At 46.0% G+C, this 23304-nt stretch overlaps 1 protein-coding gene across 1 annotated transcript; it reads left to right on the plus strand.

Annotated features, from left to right (window-relative positions):
- The first annotated feature begins 1101 nt into the window (after positions 1-1101).
- On the plus strand, positions 1102-23304 carry Tmem212 (transmembrane protein 212). Its single transcript, XM_038348413.1, has 4 exons — positions 1102-1260; positions 7057-7116; positions 8498-8821; positions 23171-23304. Exons 1-4 carry the CDS (start codon positions 1102-1104, stop codon positions 23213-23215), a joined length of 588 nt encoding a protein of 195 aa, XP_038204341.1. The 3' UTR covers positions 23216-23304.

Genomic DNA, 23304 nt, shown 5'->3' on the forward strand with positions numbered 1-23304 from the left:
AAACCCATGTTCTGGGCTGATGAGGCAGCACTGGCCTCTAAGCCTGAAGACCTAAGTTCAAAGCCAGGCCCAACATGGGGGAGGAAGAGAACTGACTCCTGCAAATTGTCATACTGTAGCGTGAGCATCCCCCTTCAAAACACGTGTGCTCATGCGTGTGCATGTGCACGCGTGGGCGCACGCGCGTGCACACAAACACATGAGTAATATGTGTGACTATTTTATGTGTGTATACCACATGTATGCCTGGTGCCCAAGGATGCCAGAAGAGGGTATCAGATCCCTTGAGGCTAGAGTTATAGACAGTTGTGAGACACCAAATGGATGCTGGGAAATGAACCCAGGTTCTCTGGAAGAGCAGTCAGTGCTCTTAACCAGTAAGCTACCTCTCCAGCACCAATAAATGTAATTTAAAAAAAAATTGAAAATAGTTGAGCATTATGCCTATAACATCAGCCCTTGGAAGACAGAGGTAGGAAGATCCCTGAAAATTCAGGGCCAGCCTGGTCTTCATAGCAAGTTCCCAGACCTTGCCTAAAGTAATAATAATAAATAATTGTATCGAATTAAACTTGGCAAGGAAAAGTTTGTTTGCTTAAACCGTTTAAATTAAATACAACAAAAAGGGAAAAGTGATTGGCCGTGTGGTTCTTGCCTTGCTTTGTGGGAACGCTTGCTGGGAATGTGGTTCTATTGTGCAAGAGGATGTTGGCTTTATACTGTAACCACCAGGCAGGTTGAGCTCAGAAACAATTAGTTCAGTCCCTGAGCCTTTGAATCTGATTAAGCCAGGAAGTGGTCACTCCCCAGGACATAGCAGATGAAGGGAGTCAAGGCAGCCACTCCAAAATGAGAAATCAGCCCCCACTCTCCCTGAAAAAGGATAGTGTTAGAGTTTATCCGGTCTAACTCACATCCAGGGCTCTAGCATGCCCTCCGTTCACCTTTGGAGAAGCGGAAGTGATGTCTGCAGGAACCTGTTGCCGGTGTTTGCGGTCATCGCAGTTAGTCTCTAAGAAACTTATGTTTACAGAGGGCTGGCTTGCCCTTGTGTTTTGGTAACAAATTATCTCAGAGCAAAGACTCAAGTCACAGAGGAAAATGAAGGGCCCTTACCAGGCTGCTGGCAGGACCCTACTTACTCTAGGGAGCCTCAGCATCCTCTCTGGAGTGCTTGCCTTCTTCCCCGTCTTCTCTTGCAAGCTTCAGTATGCAGGATGGAGCGTTTGGATCGCCTGTCCCATCTGGAACGGGGCTTTGGTAGGACATATTTCATTAATACACTGACGTAAAGGGAGAGGAGAGGAAAGGGGAAGTAAAATATATCAGTTAAGAGTTTTCCAATAATTCAAAGAAGTATATACCCTTGCAGAAAACCGTACTCCTGAATTGGGAGCAGGAATTTCTATGAACTGAATTTTAAGCATGCAATTGTTCTTAGCATTGTTTTATATGTATTTGTATGTCATGTATACAACGAAATGTTAAAAAAAATTATGGGGCCTGGTGGCATAGATCTGTGACCCCAGCTCCCAGGAAACTGAAGAGGGATAGGAGCTAGAGGCTAGCCTGGGCTACACAGTGAGGCTCTGATTGTTATGCAGTTGTCCACCCCTGCTAAGATTGTGTCACCACACTGGGCATAGTTTTGACTAAGATTATATACATTTGATGAAGGCTGAACATATATTTCAGGCATAGGCCAAGAGGAAGGGCATGCGTGTCTCTAACATGCCACTGAGTGGCTACAGGAGGTAGAACGGGGCAGGCTGGGGTTGGGCACAGAATCAGAGGCACAAGGGGTAGGGAAGTAGCCTGTGTTCAAGTTCTGACTTTAATGTTCTTACTACTTGGTCTAAAGCAGGAGTCTTGGCCAGTTAGCTCCTTCTTGCTCTTTTCTGTGCTGTGTGTGGGTACATTCATGGGTATAAAGAGACCATGTGAACAACTGTCTAACCCTAAGGCACTTGGTGAGGAACTTAGAACAAAGACAGCCACCTGCTAGATTTTGAAAACAGTAACATTTGATGGAAACTCTTAACTGAGTAGATGTCTCCAGGGCCCTGCATTCTGGTAACACAAACTGTGTTGTGCTGAACTCTGGCTGGGTCTTGAGGACGACAGGCGAGGCTGGGTCTGTGCAGAAGAAGCCCCAGAAGGAAGCGGTAGAGTGCCCACTCCTCCCCTGTCTAAATCTGGAGCAACAATCATTTTCTTCCTCTTGAGTTTCTTATTAAGCTACAGTTTTGTCTGATCAAGGTCAGCTTTACAAGGCCGCTGCTTTTTCCACACCACCCCTGCCAATCACTACTTTAATTGCTGCTGAGACACATCTTCCTCCAGGGAAAGATGACTTGGATATATCAGTCATATTGCAATCTCCTTTACAAATGGCTTCGTATTTCTTTTGATGCGTGAAAGGAAGAAATTTTTGCGTGTGATACAGTCCCTTGTATTTGCTCAAAGCTTTTATTCAAGACTTTCTAAAGTCCAACCAGCATTTCGTTCCACACCCTCCTAATTCTGTTCTAAAGCCACATGGCACACAATTTTCCTAGGATGTCTGGGCAAGACTATTTAAAGGCATCACCTGCTAGGAAGCATGCAGCCAGCAGGTCATATGTCCTCCCGAACTGAGCCCTATTAACCCTCAACACATGGCCCACAGAGCTGTCTCCTATGAAGACACTGGATCCTGAGAACACATGGTCGGCAGAGCCTTCTGATGAGGAGACTGGATCCATAAACACATGGCCTGAAGAGCCGTCTCTGGCAAAGACACTGGATCCATAAACACATGGCCTGAAAAGCCGTCTCTGGTGAAGACATGGGTCCCATGCATTCAATCAAAGAATCTACATGTAGAGAGTCAGGGTCTTGGCCAGAAACACGTTACAGCCTACTTCCCAGAGCTCTGCTAGTACTAGATCAGGGTTCCCCTTGAGCCCTGCTGAGCAGGCTTCTCAACTGTTGTAGAGGGGGCTCGGCTATGTGGGGACTTAGCAGTCGTGGGCCTACCATTTACCAGACAGTAGCAAAGGAGAGACAATGTTTGGCAGTGGTTAAAATAATGAAATCAGAGTTTATTCAGGACTAATGCTGAATGGAGAAGGAGACCTCTGTACAGGACCAGGTTCTGCTCCAGATGCTGCAGCACGGCAGAGAATGTATGTCAAGGAGCAGGGAGTGGGGCATTGGACAGGAAATTACACAGAGGAAACAGCAAGGAGAATTTATTGGGATTTTTGCTGAGGATGGACTAGGTGATCAGACATTGTTTACAGTATGATGCTGGAGGATAAAGAGATCAAACACACGGTTGGTCAAACATCTTGGCTAAATGTTTTTATTTATCTACTTGTGGGACTCAGAGCACAGCATTCAGCAACCAGTTCTCTCCTTACACCATGTGGGGTCAATCTCAGGCCTTCGGCTTGGCAGCAAGAGCCCTTACCTGCTGAGCCATCTCATTCACAGGTCCCCAGGAAGATCTTACAAGGAAGTGCTGATTCTGGCAGTTTGGCTGGTTGGAGTAAGCAAATTGATCTTTGTCAGCGGTTAGTTTCCCACTTGAATAGTCCAAGCCTCTTTTTAGTCATCCTGCCTAAAAACAAATTAGTCATCTCGTCATCCAAACCAATTCTTTCTTCTCCAATTTCCCTTTCTTTGTGTTGGGAAATCAATTTCAAACCAAGAATGACCTTTGACTCAATTCTTTCTGCTAAAGTAGTCGCTTTTCAGACTGTGGGGATAAATCACTGGGAGCCAATGGGAGACAGGGTCAGCGCTGGGGGAATCTACGGGTAGAAGGGTCAATGCTGGGAAAAACTATGGACAATAGGGTCAGTGCTGGCAATCTATAGACGGCAGGATTAACACTGGGGATCTATAGAAGACAGAATTAACACTGGGGGAGTCTATGAACGGCAGGGTCAGTACTGGGGATCTACGGGCAGCAGGGTCAGCGCTGGGAATCTATGGGTGGTAGGGTCAGCGCTGGGGATCTATGGGCGGCAGGGTCAGTGCTTGGATCTACAGATGGCAGGGTCAGCACTGGGATCTATGGGTGCGGCAGGGTCAGCACTGGGGATCTATGGGCGACAGGGTCAGCGCTGGGGATCTATGGGAAGCTGGGTCAGCACTGGGATCTATGGGAGGCAGGGTCAGTGCTGGGGATCTATTGAAGGTAAGCTATACAACTCTTACAGATGACCTGAGTTTATTTTACAACACCCATGGTAGGCAACTCAAACCTGCCTGAAATGCCAGCTTCAGGGGGTCTGTGTGATGAATCATTTCTGGCCTCTAAGGAACTCTCTCTCTTTCCCTCTCTCTCTTACACACACACACACACACACACACACACACACACACACACAAAACAAATCAAATTTACTAAAGGAAATAAAGTAAAAGTAGATGAGAATGCGAGTTTGGCACACTAGAAATATGTAGGTATTAATTTTAGTAGGAAAACAAGAGAGATAGAGCCTGGAAAGGACTGCCTCACTGCTAGCTGTAGTAGACCCACAATAGATGCTTGTAACTGACTGCGTTGTGTATCCTATCTTCGCATGATACCTCTAAAATTGCTTCCTTCAATTCATCTGCTTCTGGGAACTGCGTGCTGTACTTAAGCAGTTTAAACGTCCCCTGGAAGGGCTCACAATTACCCCAGAAAGCCAGCCAATAGCACGGCAGCAGGCTCCTCACCTCCTGTCCCTCCTCAAACCCCACTGATTCACCAGTCCCTTGCTTCCCAGACAGCCTGCGCCTTCCTCCTTTTCTTTGCCCTCATGACTTCTGTTCCCTACTCTCAAATCTCTTCCTTTTTCATTCTTCCCCTCTTCTTATCTAAATATGGGAGTGAGCATCAGGAAGATGGGTGTGCTCAGCCCCATCCCATCAGCCAAGTGGATTTAAAAAGTTACAGAACAGTCAAACATCCTAGGCTTCCACTTGGTGGAAGAGTTTTTTTCAGAGCCGTGTGTAAACAAGGCAAAATTCAAGCTGGCGGCTGTGACCAAAATAACAGGAAACTGACTGCAATTCTGCAGCGTGTTTCAGCTTTCAAAAGGAAAGAAAGTTCTGCCAACACACTTAAGGCAAGCTAGAGTCTCAGCATCCCACAATGTCTGCTGTCTCCAGAGCTAAGCCAGCCAAGGGACAGGAGCAGTCTCCCGCTCTCCTTCTGCTTCTGAGGTTCTGATTGATGACAGGTGAGCCATGTGTTGGTCTGGAAGCTTAGACAGCCCCAGGCTCCATTGCTCAGCTCTTAGTAATTCTCCCGTTTGCTAGGCTGTTTGTGCCGCCGCTGCCTCCTTAACATCCCCTGGAAAGGTTCCTCTTGCAGAATCAAGCCAGGAACTTCTTTTGTCTACAGATGGTCCTGTTTTTATCCACAGGACATTGATGGCAGACCCACGCCAAGTCTGCAGTCTTGGGCTCGTCAACTGGAGCCATGCGTGAGCAGGAGTTTCCCTCTTCCAGTTTCTCTAAATCCAAGTTTCAAAATGGTAAATACACTAAGTTTGGAGCTCTGTGAGCAGCATCCCACTGGCTCGCACGGGCAAGCTCTCGTTTCCCCTGCACCCAGCAGGTCTGAGACCTGATTCATACTTATTCCTCTGTCAGAATCGAAATTGGGCTGTGTTTAAACCTCTCTACACTGGGCTCATCTCTCCCTGACTTTCTATCTGGACCTCAAAACCCATGCTTTGATTGAGAAGAAGGATTTCTGTGGTTTGGGGATAAGTGATTTCTAGTCTCAATAACCACAAACGGCTCCTTCACCAGACCTCACGATGAATCCAAGATGAGCTCAGAAATTCTTTTTCCATTATCTACTGCGGCATTCTGGACACGCTGTCCCCTCCTTATTAACTATTTTCTTTCTGCACTTTGGGCCTCTTTCTTTAAACATGGACTGTAGAGGAAAGCTCTTCATCAAAGCAGACACGACTGCACCTGGAGCACGAATACGTCCATCCTAACGACTGTCTCTGTTACTTAGGAAACAGAGGTCACGTGTCTGCATCCCTCAGCAGGTCAAGGCCACAAGCTGTGAAAGACCAGGCCAGGGCTGGGGATGACTCAGGCCTTGGAGACAGGTCTCCATTTCAGTCTGTCCCAATTGGAAAGATGAAAACCAGAATACTGGGGTGGCAACATGGCTCAGTGAGTAAAGGTGCTTGCAGCCAAACCTGTCACCCTGAGTTCAATTCCCGGGACCTGCATGGTAGAAGGACAGACCCAATCTACATACACACACACACACACACACACACACACACACACACACACACTCACTCACGAGGAAGGGGAGGCAAATAAAGTCAAACAAATATTAAAAATCCTTAAAATTTGTGTGTGTTACTTTTCTGTTTCTGTGATTAAGAAAATACCACAACCGAAAGCAACTTCGAGGTTTATTTTGGCTTATGGTTCCAGAGTCTACGGCGGCAGGAAATGTGTGGCAAGCCAGCAGGAAGAGGAAGTTGGCTCCGTACATTTTCACCCCCACACAGAAAGCCGAAAGCAGAGGGAGCAAGCAGAAAGTGGGGCAAGACTATAACCCCTCCAGGCCCACCCCCAGTGGGCTTTACATACTCCCTCTAGCAAGGCTGCCATTCCTAAAGAGTCTAGACCCTTCCCAAACAGCCCCACCAGCATAGAACCAAGTGACCAAACCCACGAGCCCACTGGGGGTATTTCTCATCCCAACCACCACACAAAGCAGGGGGCAAGATCTGTGAAGGAGGATTTAGCTGCGGTGACCTGACAGTAGCAGAGGTGGTGGCTGTGAGGAGAAGGCGGCACAGGGAATGGAAATGAGCGGGGTGTGACTCATGTCCGGGTGACTCTAATGGCTATTTTCCTCCCTGTCAACACATTTCCTCCCACAAATGAAGACGGGATCAGAGCCGTAAATCCATTTCACCCCTTGCCCTGCCTTCTTGCTTGCGATAAAGTTGTCACTCTGTGAGACAGACTGAATTCTTTGCAGAGCTCCCTTCCACTGGGGATGTTATTTTTTTTCCAATTTTCTTTTCACAGGCCATCACCACTGGGGCACTTGTATTGCTTGCTCACCGAGACTGGAGCCGGAGACACTTGGTAAACGCAAAAATGTCGGCAGGGATGGTACAGTGGGCTTGGCAGTCATGTGTGCGTGTGAGTGTGTGGGTGTGTGTGCACGCGCGCGTGTGAGTGTGTGCGTGCATGCGTGTGCATGCATGAGTGTGCGTGTGTGTGTGCGTGCATGTGCGCGCGCGCGTGCACGCGTGCTCACGAGTGTGAATTCATCTATTGTCCTTGAACTTGCCATATAGCTGATGATGACCTCAAATTTCTAACCTTCCTTCCGTCTTCCAATTTCTGGGATTACAGGCATGTGCCACCTTGCCCAATTTTATAAACTATGTATAATTTTTACATATAATATAATATTTATATTATTTAATTTAATATAATACACAGCTGGTCCTCTGTGTATAATTTTTATCCAGTTCTTACTCCAAATAATTTCTCTAATTTCATGATTATTGTATGGGGTCAGTGTCAGGGCTCCGGAGTTTAATACAGAAATGAAACAACGTTAAATAATGTAAGTGCCCATGGGGTGGGGGTGGGAGGTATAGATTGAACCCAAGACTTGGTATCTGCCAGACAAACACCCTGCCTCCTGAATTACACCCCTGGCCTCGTCACCTCCCGAGCTTACTCAGATCTGGGAAGGATGAGAACTCCAAGCCTGCTTGCTATTTAACAGCACTGAGCCAGCTCTTTCCAGGATACAGGAAGAGTGTGGTATCTGATTCCAGGTCTTATTTCCGCGGCAAAGGCTGTAGTGGGTCGGCTGGAGCTTGGGCTAGCGCACAGGCTCTGGTGGAGAAGGTCTGGACGAGGTCTGAGAGACTGCCCTTATGAGAGGCTCTTCGGCAGTGTAGCGCAACCCAGGCACAGATGGCACCCGAGTTCCACCATCCTAGAGAGGGCCTTGTTTCCTCAATGCCAGCTGGCCCTCTGTGCGCGATAGGGAATAAGCAAATATTTACTGAATTGATTTCATTTTAGCTCCAATTGGCTGACATGGTTTCCTCTTGTAGCCTAGATTGGCATAAGAGGAACGGGTCCTAACAGGAAGGTTGGGGTGACCAGGAGTGGAGCTCAGTGGTGGAGGGTTTGTTGGTCCTAGCAGCATAAGGAGGCCGTGGGTCTAAATTTGAAATGGCAGCACTGGGGATGACGCTGTGTGTGTGTGTGTGTGTGGGGGGGGTAATCCAATGTGGCACTTGGGATGTAGAAGCAGGAAAGACCAAGGGTTCAAGGCCAACCTTAGCAACACAGAAATCTGAGGCTAGCCTAGGCTACAGGAGACTCTGACTCGAAGTAGATGAGATATGAAAGTTGCATGTGTTTCTTCTTCAGCATTTAGGGGAGACTGAGGGTCGCCGGCTCGTCTTCTAAGTAACAGCTTGTTTCTGTTCATTTCCAGTGGGAAGCTGGCTTCACCTTTGCAGTTCTGAGCGTTATGGGATGTCCACTTCATTTTGCAATAGCCTTGGAATCTGCTCTCCTTGGTCCATATTGCTTCTACTCCTTTTCAGGGGTTGCAGGGACCAACTACCTTGGTTACGCAGTTACTTTTCCTTTCCCATACACGGCGTTCCCATCAGTCTGCGTGGACCCGCTCCACTATGAAGCGTATCACCTGACGCTTCAAGTCCTGGACGTGTGTCTGAGCTTCGTCCTATTCTGTGTGTCCCTGGCCGTGTTCGTCAAGCTTTCCACACGGCTGGTGCAGAACGAACACGGAAATGTAAGTTCTCAACGGAGGGAGGCCGGGCCTTGCTCACTCGGGAAGGTGAGGGGAAGGACCAAGTGGGAAATCCTAAGTGGTCTACCGCCATCTGCTGCCACGGTAACCAGGGTTCAGCATGTTACAGGCTCTCAATAAGCGATTTTGGATGAATGGGAGGACTTACGTCTAGGGAATAGCTGGTCTATCCCCCAATAGTAGACACAGCCAGCATTTTAAAGCTGTATGGGAATAAGTAATAGTACATACATACTCCCACCTCTTGACATTTATCTCTTTTTAAGTTTTTAAAAAAATTTTTAAGTTAACTGACAGTTCCAGACATGTATGTAGCATATTAGGTCATGCTCTCCTCACATTACTTTCTCTTGTCCCCCTTTTCTCTTCCACTGAGCCTCTTCCATTTTCATGTCTTTGTCCGTGTGTGTATGTGTACACACATGCATGTGTTTGTGAGCGAGTGTGTTGCAGTGCATGTGTGTGTGTATGTGTGCATGTATACATGTGTATGTGCATGCAATGAGCTCACTTGGCCCGATGGATTTCACTGAGGTTTTTTACAAGATCATGGTTGAGTGGACATTTACTGGCAAATGAGCTGTTAACCCAGGAGGTGACACCACTGAAGAAATATCTCCCTGGTGCAGGACAATTGTCTATATTCTGTCAACTATATTTTAAATAAACACTGATTGGCCAGTAGCCAGGAAGGAAGTATAGGCGGGACAACCAGACAGGAAGTAGAGGTGGGTCAATGAAAACAGGAGAATTCTGGGAAGGAGGAAGCCAATTCCTCTGCAGTTGTGAGCCTACCACAGAAGAAGCAAGATGTGACCTGCCCCGCTGAAAAAGGTACTGAGCCATGTGGCTAGCATATACTAGAATAATGGGCTAAGATAAGTTATAAGAGTCAATAAGAAGCCTGAGCTAATGGCTCAATCAGTTTATAACTAGTGTAGACCTCTATGTGATTTCTTTGGGACTTAACGACTGTGGGAACTGGACAGGACAGAAACCCCGACAACATCTCCCTTTACTCCAGCAATTATTAACTGCCAAGAGCTTCCCAGGAAGGGGTATGACCCATGAATGTCCCCCCAGTCCTCCTCATGACAGAGTGTTGGCTGATCCAGTCTTATCAACAGGGAACTAGGGAGCTATAGCAGCTGTGAGTTCATGAGCACACTGGCCAGGTGGTGTCTGGAAGCATTTCACAGCCCACCTCCCAATCCTCCAACCCTTGAATTCTCCCCAGCTCCACCTCTGTGATGCCTTGGGAGAGGTGACAATAGTCACTCAGGCTCAGCCCTTAGAGCGTTGTGAGTCTGTAGTAACCGCCATTCTCTGGCAAGTGAGCATTTTTTGAGGGACAGCAAGTGAGCGTTTTCTGAGGAAGGCTGAACTTTAAACAGGCACTCCTGCCTCATGTCACAGCAAAGGGTAGGACAAAAGCAAACACTGTGCAATCTACTAGTTGAAATCAACAAAGTTAAATTCATAAAACAGAGCAGAGTGTAGCTATTGACAGAAGTTGGGGAATCAAGAAATGGGAAGATTTTTGTCAAAGAATGTAAATTTTAGATGAGTAAATAGTTTGGGGCATAACACCATGAGACTATAGATAACAATACTGCATCATGTACACAAGATTTTCTAGGAGAATACAAATATATACATACCATATTTTATTTATGGTATATATTTATATACCATATATAATATTATTACTGATATGTATTATATAACATAAATATATATTATATATGGTATATGTGATACACACACATATATATATGTATGTATGTATATATGGCTGGCCTCATACCCTGTATCCTCATGCCTCAGTTTTCCAATGCCAGGATTGTGGGTATGTGCCAATACACCTAGTCTTCAGGAGTAAAACTTGTGTGAGTGCACGTGTGAATTGGGGCTGCACATGCCCACGTATGTGCGTGGAAACCCAAGGAAGGTGTCAAATGTCTCTATTGCTCTCCCTGTGCCTCTTTCTATTGCTCTCCCCCATGTCTCTCTCTATTGCTCTCCACTGTGTCTCTCTCTATTGCTCTCCCCATGTCTCTCTCTATTGCTCTCCCCATGTCTCTCTCTATTGCTCTCCACTGTGTCTCTCTCTATTGCTCTCCCCTTCTGTCTCTCTCTATTGTTCTCCCTGTGTCTCTCTCTATTGCTCTCCCTGTGTCTCTCTCTATTGTTCTCCCTATCTCTCAATTGCTCTCCCCATCTCTCTATTGCTCTCCCTCTATCCCTGTGACGCAGGATCTTTCATGTATCAGGTTAGGCTGGCCAACCAGTGAAATCTTAGGATCTCCTGCCTCCACCCAGTTTTTCATGGGTGCCCATGTCCCGAGGTTTGCACAGCAGTGCTCTGACCCACTGAGCCACCTCCTCAGCTCCCTTAAGCAGTAGTCTCCAGTGTTCTCACCATGCAAACACTTGCATACAGACATGGTGACATGTGAACTGACTGACGACAGACTCAAAAGTATGGCTGTGGAAAGGCATTTGCCGACACACTGTATTTAGACAGTATTACTTATTAGTCTAGTTTGCTTCAATAAATTTGAGAAAAGTCAGTTTCTTACTTGTAGAAAAGGCATGTGCCCACCCTGTCCTGCAGGGTATAAGTGCAGAGTGGACAGTAGGTTTTTCTTCTAGGAAAATGGGTATTAAAATAAACTAACCTCAGATTTCAAACTTCAAAAATAATAGCTTTGTTTGTTTATTTTTGTGAGGAGGTCTCTCTTTGTAGCCCAAGCTAACTGGAATTCACTATGTAGCCTAGGATGACCTCAAAGTCTTGGCAATCCCCATCTCCCATACACTGCAATTATACTTGTGCCTCACTGTATCTGACTCTTACCTTTATATATTTTTTAGTTTATTTTATGTGTATGGGTGTTTTGCCTGCATGTATGTCTATAAAACATGTGCATAACATATCTGTGGCGGCCAGAGAGGGCTTGAGATCCTCGGAACGGAAGTTCCAAAGTTGTGAACTGCCACATGGGTGCTGGGGACTGAATCTGTCCCATGCATGAGCAGCCAGCGCTCTTGCCTGCTAAACATCTTGTCAGCCACAAACCAAAATTTAAATCATGCTTTGGCATGTTCCTTTGTAATTCCTCTGGTGTTAGAATAAAGATAATCATTTGCTTTATTTAACCACATTCAGCTTTACCATATAAAATTATTCTAATAGAGAATACTAAAAGCATTGTGGAAACTGGCTGTAGAAACATCATTTGTGCTTTAAGTATTAGTCAAATATGGACTTTTTAATTTGGTGGCAAAAAAACATACAGAAAAAGTTCTCCCAATATTTCTGTTTGGACCTTGGTAGCGAAGTCTGTATATCCCAAACCAAGCTGAACGTTCTACTTTTTCCAAGAGGACTAGTTATAATACTAATGCATGGCCCTAGCCAGCCTCAGACTGGGTGGTACTGTTTGCATTCTACAGGTTTATGCTCTGCCTAACCAGTTCACTTAGGGTTTGGGGTGTTGGTTGAGTACTTGCCTACTGTGTATATAGCTCTGGGTTTGATTCCAAGCCCCACAAAATGAGGTATGGTTTGCACACCTCTGTAATCCCAGCTCTTAGGAGGTAGAAGCAAGTGGATCAAGAGTTCAGAGTCATCCTTGGTTATAAAGTTCAACACTCGTAAGGTACAAGAGACCTCAAAAAAAAACAGGAAAAATATAACTTGCTTCAGCTCACTCAGCTAAGAGGCAGAACCTAGGGCACCTTCTGACTTGATTCAGTCAGCCTACCTTGTTGCTTCCTTATTACTACTGCTGGACTGCTGGCCCTAGTCCAGTCCACTGCAACAGACCTGAAGATGGAAAAGCACATGTGATCTCTGCTCCTATGTCTTCCAGGTGTGGCACATATCAATCCCCTGCTGTTGGAAGAGCAGCCTTCCTTAGGCAGAAATGCTCCCACTGCAAACGCAGCTTTTGTGATTAAGATTTCTATCCACTAGGGTCAGGTAGTGCTGCTAGCTTATTTTCTTCCAGTTCAATCCTATGTACCCAAGCAGCAAGCTGGAATACAGGAAGTTGGCACTCTGGATGCCTTTTGTGGTCAGTCCCGTCCTCATCGGCTTCTGCTTAAGTCTGCAGAGGAAATCCTGTCCATTCCTAAGACAGAGCTGGTTTTGCAGGGAGGCCTGCCAGGCCAGGCAAGTCAGCCTACATTACCTCCCTCCCTGCACTGCCAGGGCATCTGGAAAATCAGGAGCTGACATTTCGCCCAGGTAGTGAATAGCCCACATTTTCTAGACTTCTTGTTAGATAGAACCCAAGGCTATGAAAGCCAAAGAAGTATTGGCTATTATAATAATGCTATGCACTGATCACAGAGTCCTCCAAAACCAACTGGAGACCGAGTCCTGTATGTAAAAGCAAAGAGCCTTTATTCATACACAAGTTTGCAAACTCGGACTCCCCATGTGGCCGTCATATTGAAGTGGTTGGAGAGCCCCAAGCTCAGTTTAGGTTGGGTTTTTGGAGTAGCAAAGGTAGGGGTGAGGGATTTCTAAAGTTCAGGACTTCTGATTGGCTGACATTTGTCTAGGGGTGTCCTGGTGAAAAGTGATGGGTGTGGGCTGGTAGGTGATCCTATCTACAATGGTTGGAAAGTTAGGATTTTTTTTGGATGTTCCTGGGTGGTGCCTGGGTAGTCTCAGTTTGTGGTCTTCCTTGGAACCAGGGTAAACTATGGAGACTCAAGCTTCTACTGAGCTTGTCATGGCTGGGTCCCACAATTCCCCACTATGGGAGACCCACTAGGCATATGGCTGTCCCCCATTATGCATGATGCTCAAAATCCCTACATTTCGCCCAGATAGAGGGCAGGGAGAAACAAAGGGAAACTGGATGCGGAGTTTGGTCAGTGAGCTCAGAGACTGTGCTGGGAGATGAACGGGCAGCAGAATAAGTGACCTGTGGGTCATGACCCCTTTGTGACCCCTTTGGAGCTAGAACAACCCTTTCACAGGGCTCACATATCAGACATCCTGCTTATCCAGTATTTACATTCTAGTTAATAGCAGAAGCAAGATTACAGTCATGAAGTAGCAACAAAATAATCTTATGGTTGGGGTCACCACAACATGAGGACCTGTAATGCCGCAGCGTTAGGAAGGCTGAGAACCACTGGGCTAGAGGGAAGGTGTGCCAATGTGGAAGTCACTCCTGTTGCTCCAGCACAGCTTCCTGGCCCCTAGAGCCCATGAGAACTGTGATCTCCAAGCAGATGACATCAGACACACCCAGGCAGGTTGGACCATTTGTTGTTCACTTTGAGATGGTGTCTTCTATAGTCCAGGCTGGCCTCAAACTCACGGCATAGCTGAGGATGACCCTGGTCCTCAGTCTTCACCCTCTAGGTTACTCGGATTGCAGGCAGGCTCTAACATGCCTGGCTTCAGGATTCTTATTAAATTTCTGGACCCCACCTGAACCCTGCAATGTCAGAACCCTGAGGAAAAACAGACAATATGCATTTGTAACACACATCCTGGGAAGTTCTAATGGCCACAGAAGTCAAAGAATTGACGTTGTAACTTCTTTCTTTCTTTCTTTCTTTCTTTCCTTTTTTTTTTTTTTTTTTAAAAAAAAATAAGGTATCAGTCAACCCAGGCTAGCCTTCAAATTGCAATGTAACCAAGGCTAACCTTGAACTTGACTTTTGTGCCTCTCCTTCTATTTTCTGGGACTACTATAGTGTAAACCACACCTGGAAACTAAACTGATGGTTTCATGCACACCAGGCAAACACTCTATCACTGAGCTACACCCCCAGCCCATTAGGCTATATCTTCATATAAGAGTCTCCCCTTACTGCCCTTTCTGGACAGAGTCCCCATTTCCCTATCTGCCTACAATGCAGCACCAAATTTAGGTAAACATCTAGATAAATCTAATAAATGGCATCTTCTGATAGAGTGTTTTTTGCATGATTTGACATTAGTTGATCTGGAATGGCAGCAGATCGACTTCCATTAGCCATGCTGTGGGGCTGACACAATGGAACCTGAAAGTCTGCATTAGCATAGACGGCTCTGCCCCCAGCCCACGTTTCCACAGCCCAGCCAGGCCCACCTCCATGTACCTCTCAAAATAGTGCACACAATTTCCACCAGTGAAATTATTATATTATGTATCAAAGTTTCAGAAAACATAGGCTTAGAAGAAAACAGTGACCTAGGTATAGACTCCTCCACAGTGTGTCTATCTGTGAGGTACCCACAGACAGTTATAATGGCAGATATTTTTCCTTTATTACATATGTTTATTGGGAGTTGTGCTCAGGTGCCCACAGCAACTGTAATACATTCCATGTGTCTGTGGAGGTCAGAAGACATCTTCTACAAGTCAGATTTCTCCTTCTACTATGTAGATGCTGGGAATGGAACTTGGGTCTTCAGGCGTGGCAGCAAATACCCTTACCACTGAACCATCTCACCAGACTGGTGTAGGAGGTCCTTCTATCTATATGTTGCTTTCATTGGTTGAATAAAGAAACTGCCTTGGCCTTTTGATAGGGCAGCACTTAGGTAGGCAAAGTAGACAGAACTGAATGCTGGGAAGAAGGGCAGATGGAGAGCCACCATGAAGCTGCCAGAGACAAACATGCCGAATCTTTCCTGGTAGGCCACTGCCACGTGGTAATATACAGATTAACAGAAATGGGTTAAATCAAGATGTAAGAATTAGCCAATAAGAAACTAGGGCTAATGGGTCAGGCAGTGTTTAAATCAATACAGTTTCTGTGTGATTATTTTGGGTGTAAACTAGCGGGGTGGCTGGGACGACAAGCTGCCTGCTCATTGCTGTTACAGATTGACCCCACATTGGGCACCATTCTGTAACAGGAGGGCCTGCTCATTGGGGTTTCTGTCCTGCCCAGTTCCAATAATTGGCAAGTCCCAAAGAAAAATCACACAGGTTATAAACTGATTGGCCCATTAGCTCAGGCTTTGTATTAGCTCTTATAACTTATGCTAACCCATTGTTTTTATCTATGTTAGCCACATGGCTCAGTACCTTTTTCAGTGGGGCAGGTCACATCCTGCTTCTTCCGTGGTCTGGGCAGGACTGTGGAAAGTATTCTTCCCAGAATACTCCTGTTCTCATTGTCCCACCTCGACTTCCTGTCTGGTTTTCCTGCCTATACTTCCTGCCTGGCTATCGGCCAATCCGCATTTAAAATATAATTGACAAAATATAGACTTGTCCTGCACCACCAGATTGTGTTGCCAGAAAGTGACTTAGTTTTTGTTTTGTTTTTATTTTTCCTAACAACACCCTAAATTTTTCTTTGAACTATGATACTTATTATAAAACGTGATCCTGGCTGATACTTTGTCTTCATGAAACATTGGTAGTGCTTTAAAGTGGCAGTGGTCAGGGTCACTCTGAACATCACTGCTCTTCAGGAGAGTGGCAAGATCTCAAAATCACGAGAGTCAGGAGGCTCTGTCTTTTAAAAGGAAAACAATAATCAAAATACATTGTAAATGTATACAATTCTTTGGGAAATAATAATTATGTTTGAAAAACACAGAAACCTGAAGAAGACCATGTTTGGAGGGAGATGACAGCACATGGTGTTGGGGGGGACACACTTATTCTCCAACAACCAAAGCTACATCCTTCTGAGGGTTTGCCCTGTAAGTGCAGATACATGTTTTCAGAAAGGAGTCAGGCACCACATCTCCGGCCCTCCTCCACAGCTGTCCTCTGTAGACATGAGGTCATCTTGTTACAGGTTGCATGGACAAAGGGCAGTTCAATCCCAAGCAAAAATAAATGATTAAGAGAGGCGTGGAGCACTTGGAGACTCTGAGCAACGTAAAGACTCATGTGCAGTCATTCTGACTTCAGTGGCCGGGTGGGAAGGCCTCTGGGCTGCAAAAATAGGATGGATCACCTGCCTCACACAGTCCCACCCACAGTTTAGGTAGGACAGAAAACCAGGAACACCACAGCCAGAACTGTCTGTGTCCTTGGTCCAGTAAGTAATGAAGTAATGAGAAAATAAGAGGAAGGATTTCTGGCACCCTGCAGGCATTCCCTGCAGCTGCCCTCCCCCACCCCCGCCTGGAGAGATGGCTCCTTTTATTTTTCTTTCATTATTTTTTGTTATGTTTATCACTTTCCCCCCCTTGTCATGTGAATGGTGGCTTTAGTTTTTTTTTTTTTTTTTTTTGAATGGAGATGTGCTTGCTTCACATAAAAGACGCTGGTAAACCCTGCAAGTGCAATTTAAAGACACTCGAGTGAAATATTCGTTAACGGGCAGCTCTTTCCCACAGTGGAATACAAATAAGAGCTGTGCAGTGGCCCACATCTTGAGTAGAATTCTCTGCCTCATTACAAATATAAATGTAGTGGGAGGGATATATTCTGAGACAGGATCTCTCAATGTAGATGGGGCTGGATTGGAACTTTCAGCAATCCTCCTGCCTCAGCTTCTGCAGTGCTGGGATAACAGGTATGGTCCACCCCACACAGCATCTGTAAATGTGTGAGCATGCATGTGCAGGAGCTGTCACCTGTGTGCGCATATGTGGTGGCCAGAAGTGGTGTCTGCTAGCGTCCTTCTCCACCTTGTCCTTTGGCACAGGTCTCTCCTTGATCCTGGAGCTCCTCTTTCTGCTAGATTGCCTGGCCCATGAGCCCCAGGGGTCTGCCTGTCTCTACATTAGCGCTGTAACCTCCCCCTCAAACCATCTCCCCAGCCCTGCGATTATTAATAAACTTTGAAATAGGTTCACCTGAAGCTACTTTCAAATTTTTGTGAGTATACGGTAATTATTTACAGTAATTACTCCTGGGCTTCACTGTGATGCTTTTATACATGTAAAGCCCACTTTGATCATAACCCCCATCACCTCTCTTGCTCCCTCCCACCCCCACTAAACCCCTTCCTCTTCCCAACTGACCCCCTTTTGCTTTCATGTTTTTAGCTTTTTTTCTTGGTTCAGTGAGTTTAATTGGGTTCGCTTACAGGAACGAGTGAGGGGCTTCAGCTATAACTCCTGCATTAGGGTCTGAGGCCTCAAACTGAACGCCAAAAAGATCTTTTTAGGAATACTGGGAACTCAGTCCTCTTAGGCGGATACAGCAGGGCTGAGGTAGGCCAGGTAGCAGTCAGAATCCATTGCATTTCTCCCTTTTGTAGTTTATTGTATTGTCTTCAGTTGAGTCAGTAGAGAAATCAGAATCTAGAAGGATAATCACAGGTCTGCGGATATGGGGGGGGGAGTTAAAATACTGACCCCTGGGGCTGATGAGCCAGGCATTGTAGTGGAGATAGGAGCTTCAGGATCAGTGGGAGACCTGTGTCAAAGGGCAAAGTGAAGAGACATAGAAGAAGCTAGCAGATATCAACTTCTCACCTGCACATGTGCACACACGGGTGACAATGTATGCAGACGCACACACACATACCACATTGAGAGGGGTGGAGAAGGAGGAGAGAGAAGAGGGGAAGAGAGGAGAGAAAGAAGAGAGAAGAGAGGAGGAGGAGAGGAGAGAGAGGACAGACAATCGTGATGCAGGGTACTCCCAAGTCTGCCATCCCAAGTTCTGAGAAAGAATGGTGACACCAGCCTGTTATGCATAGGAGCGTGACAGTAGGTGCTTTTACCAGGCACTTACTAGCTGTGTCACCGCTGCAGGCCCAGCTCCAGGTGCTTTGCTTCTCTGTCCCTCAATACTCAGAAGTTTATGTGCCCGTTTCACAGATGCGGACACTCTTGCAGAATCTGGACTCTTGTCCCATCTGACTCTTGCAGGGTCGGTCAGGCCCCTGATCACTGTACCTTATCAGGTAGGGTGTCATCAATCCTGTGACCTTGCCACAGGCTTGCTTCTCTCACTCCTGAATGGCAGTCTTTCTGAGGTTTCCCACTGGTGAGCGTTTGATGTTCTTAGGATGCTTGCATTTCACTTAACCCATGGGGTCAACACCAAAAATGGCAGCAGCTTGTGAGGGGAAATAATGAGACGAGTGTTTCTTGTAGTGAGCTTGGGTGGGCTGGGTAGACAAGAGGACTGAGTCCTTGACAGCTACACTTGGTCAGTTTTTACGTAGCAACTACCTTTAGCTTTGACCTGCTGCCTTTGGCTACTCGCACAGATTCCCCTTTTAACATGAAATATCCTTGTAGAATATCATATTGTTACCTAAAATAGTGTTAATGAATACGTTTGAAGAGATATTAAGCACCTTTAAAAAATAAAATCAGGGCCCCATGGCCACTACTCAGGAGCTTGTCAGAAGAGGATTGAAAGTTCAAGGCCACAGCGTGAGTTCAAGGCCAGCCTAGGGAAATCCTAATTTTAAAAGTGAATAGAAACCCCTCTGAAAGTGCTTGTCACCCTGTGTGAAGCTCTAGGTTTAGTTCTGAGTGTGTGTGTGGGAGGGGGGCAGAGGGGAAGCAGGAAAGGAGGAAAGAAAGAAAGAAAAGAAAATGTTTAAAACATAGGATAGGATTTTTTGCTATTGCTATTATTATTAAAAAGTAGAACTTTGGGAACTGAGAAGATGGCTCAGTCAGTACTGCTTTTGCCATGTAGACATCAGGAGTTGAGTTTGAACCCAGCACCTCTGCAAGATGTGGGTACAGCAGTACCCATCTGTACCCACCAGGCCCTGGACAGAAGGCAGGTCAATTCCTGCAACCCACTGACCTGCCAGGCTGCCTGGATTGGCAAAACTGGCAGACAGTGATTGAGGAAGACACCTGGTGCCTCACCTCTGGTTCCACAGGTGTGCACACACAGTAGTGATTGAGGAAGACACGCAGCGCCTCACCTCTGGTTCCACAGGTGTGCACACACAGTAGTGATTGAGGAAGACACCCAGCACCTCACCTCTGGTTCCACAGGTATGCACACACAGAATGCTCACCTCTCCATGCAAACATGTGTACACACACAAACACACATGCACTCTCACTCCCATGTACATATAATATACTCATATCACAAGGTAGAATCTCGATTTAAAAACCCAAAGGCCTTGATTCTCCAGAACTGTGAAAAAACTCAAAGCACCACAGTTACCTCTACAGAGATTCCTGGGTGATTATAGTGGTGCTAAAAGAGAAAAGGGAATCCAGTTCTAGTCAGAAGGTAGCAATGTGGGTTTCCTACTTCAGAGGATGTTAAAGAAAGCCTGGCTAGCTGTCCCAGGATGCTTGAGTTCATGCCTCATAGTCAAGGAGGAAGAAACTGAGAAAGGGAGCGTGGGCTAAGGAGTGGCCCTGTGACTCCCCAGACACTGGCCTGAGGGTGTGGGTGGAACCGTGTGTGTGTGTGTGTGTGTGTGTGTGTGTGTGTGTGTAGGGTTGACATTGTGACTCCCCAGACACTGGCCTGAGGGTGTAGGTGAGACCATGTGGGCTGCAGGGTTGTGCTTATTATGCGCTGGGTCACCTTTTGGAGAGGCTCTGGACAGGCTGACTCCAGAGAGCTTTCCAGATATCTCCCAGGTTAGGACTTTGCAATGAAAATTTCCTTCATTCTGATACTTCATTCAGACACAGTGTCCTGAGTCTCAGAGGCGAGCACTCTGTGAAAGCAAGTAGAGAAGGAGATGTTTGTTTTATCTTGTTTAAGGAACGCACGTCTCTTTCCCATTTGAATACACTGATGTGTCCTTGGGTTCCATCATACTGCTGAGTTACCGCATCAGCCCATGACACAGCACATACGAGAGCGTTTCTCATGTGAGAACACACCTGTTCACAGATCCTGGGTCGCTCTAACCACAGTCTTAACTTTTTAATTTTTTTTTTACTTCAAGCACTTCAGAGCAAAAGTTTTCTTTAACCAATATCCAGTCTCTCGTATCAAACTATAAGAGCTTTTGGGTTGGCTGTCTGGGAAAACAATCAACTTTCCACTAGATTATTGAATAGTCTCCAGTTTATTTGCAAGAAGATGAGGAAGAAGAAGAGGAAGAGGAAGAGGGGGAGGAAGAAGAGGAGGAGTGTTCTTTTTTTTTTTTTTTTTTTTTTTTTTTTTTTTTTTTTTGGTTTTTCGAGACAGGGTTTCTCTGCAGCTTTTTTAGAGCCTGTCCTGGAACTAGCTCTTGTAGACCAGGCTGGCCTCGAACTCACAGAGATCCACCTGCCTCTGCCTCCCGAGTGCTGGGAGGAGTGTTCTTTTAAAATATTTTCCATACATAACCAACAGGATGTTCAGAATGGCAGTCTTTATCCACTATGCACCAAGCAAGGGATTGGTATTTAGAATATAAAATGAAAAACTTCAACACCAAAAACTATGTAATCGATAAATGGGCCAGTGAAATGAATTGACAGTCTCCAAAAGAAGAACTACAGATATGCAAGAAATATTTGATAAGGTACACAGTGTCTTTAGCCATCGAGGAAACATGAATTTAAGCTGTTTCTGAAATCCCATCTCACCCCACTCAGAATGGCTATCATTAAAAAACCAACAGCAACAGGCACTGGGGAGGATGTGAGGCAAAGAGGAACTCTTGTGCTTCTGGGGGGGGGGATACAAGGTGGTGCAGCCACTGTGGACCTCAGGATGCAGCCGTCTCCAAATCTAAACCTAGAACCCTACATGGCCCAGCTGCACCGCTCCTGGGCACAAACCTGAGGGTGTGAAATGAACACAGAGACACCCACATGTACCTACTGCTGCATTGGTCACAACTGGCAGGTGATGGCATCTGCCTAGATCTCCAGCAATAGAGGAACAGATGCAGAAATATGGTGCATGTCCACAGTGGAATGTTATTCAACTGTAAAGAAAACTGAAGTCATGGCCTTTGCAAGAAGGAATATAATTAACTGTCACCATGCTGGGCGAAGCAAGCCAGACCCACAAAGAGATATTCTGTATGTTTTCTTTCATGTGTAGAATCTAGATTTCAATCCAAATGTATATGCGTATATACATATATATAAAATGGTTTTCTTAGTCATGTGATGCATGCTTGCAGTCCCAATAAGCAGGCATCTTGTGTAGGAGGATCATGAATTTGAGTCAGTCTGCTCTATAATAGCAAAATGTTGTCTTTAAAAAAAACTAAAAATAAAGGCAAGAAAGAGGTCTCCAAAGTCAAGTCATTCCGGCTCGTCCAGCAGACCTGAGCTGGACTCTCAGCCCCCTTATCAGGCAGCTCATACTGTCTGTAGCTCCAGTTCCACAAGAGACAGACAGGACATACACACATGCATACATATGTGTGTGTGTGTGTGTGTGTATAAATCTTTAAAAAAAACCCTCGATGCCCACAATATGAAATGAACGAAAAATCAGGTATTCCTTTCCTCTCTTATACCGTAGGGTAGCCTCATGCCACAAGGGGAAAAGCGGTTGTGGCACCAGGGCTGGGCTATAGTCAGAGCCTCTTTGACAAGAGCATTTACCTTAGTAACCTTATGAAGACAGTCTTCCTCGTAAATGTCCACATTCATAAACTCAAGCATTACTTAGATATTCATCTTTCATACCCGCTTCCCACTGTCCACTTATCACAAATTACAATAAAAAGGGAGACAGCTAGACTGTGTCCTTGCGTTCTAGTGACTGACGGAGAAGAAAGGAACCCGAGACTTGGAAGCAAGAGGCCAGGTAAGGGACAGCAGTGTCTGGCGTAAGAGTAACTTGTAGGAACAGGGAAGAGGACACATATTATCCTGCATTATGCAGGATTCTCTAGAGGAACAAACCCGACAGACTCCATACATCATGTTAAGACAGCTTTATAAGGTCAGTTACCGAACAGTCCAATCCCACAATGGCTTTCCAAGGCTAGACGGCTAGAGAAAGCAAAAGCTGATGAGTCTGAGCAGGTAGAAGCCTCAGAGGCACGAGACCAGTGACCCAGCTCCAGGATGAGCCTAAAGGTCCTCTGGTCCCATGGAAAGACAGCGGTCAAAGTGATGTTGGAAGGCTCAAAAGTCTGGAGTCCGACAGTAGTACAATTAGGGCGCCTGCTCATTAGGGCGGAGCATGCGCACAGGCTTCTCTTCTTCCATCTATGTTCCCGCCACTAGACGGTACTACCCACCTTCACGGCAGGTCTTTCCTCTGGATTTACTGACCCACATGCCAGTTCTCTTTGGAAACACCCTCGCAGCCATGCCCAGATATATGATTTGCAAATTTTCTGGGTGGCCTTTAACCCAGTCAGGTGGACATCCAAGATTCAGCACCAGAGAGTACTCAGATAATGGCACCTAGAGAACTCAGCGACAGTTACCGTGGAGACAGGAGATGCACATGAGAGGTGAAACTGAGTGATCGACTTTAATGTGAGCTGTAATCTTAACAGGTAAACAGTTCCAAGTCTCTCAGCACCGAGCAAAAGTCATTGTGAGGACTGAAGAGAAAGCCGAGGCCAGCAAGCCCAGCCAGAGAGTCCCGGAATACGCCAGACTTAAGTTGTTTACATAGGCCATACAAACA

The sequence above is a fragment of the Arvicola amphibius genome, chromosome 11, assembly GCF_903992535.2.
Source record: "Arvicola amphibius chromosome 11, mArvAmp1.2, whole genome shotgun sequence".
NCBI classification, from domain to species: Eukaryota; Metazoa; Chordata; class Mammalia; order Rodentia; family Cricetidae; genus Arvicola; species Arvicola amphibius.

Coding starts and splice junctions, on each gene's coding strand:
- Tmem212 (XM_038348413.1), top strand. CDS start 1,102: ATGAAGGGCCCTTACCAGGCTGCTGGCAGGACCCTACTTACTCTAGGG. Junction 7,117..8,497: donor ACTGGAGCCGGAGACACTTG/GTAAACGCAAAA, acceptor GTTCATTTCCAG/TGGGAAGCTGGCTTCACCTT. Junction 8,822..23,170: donor TGCAGAACGAACACGGAAAT/GTAAGTTCTCAA, acceptor TAATCTTAACAG/GTAAACAGTTCCAAGTCTCT.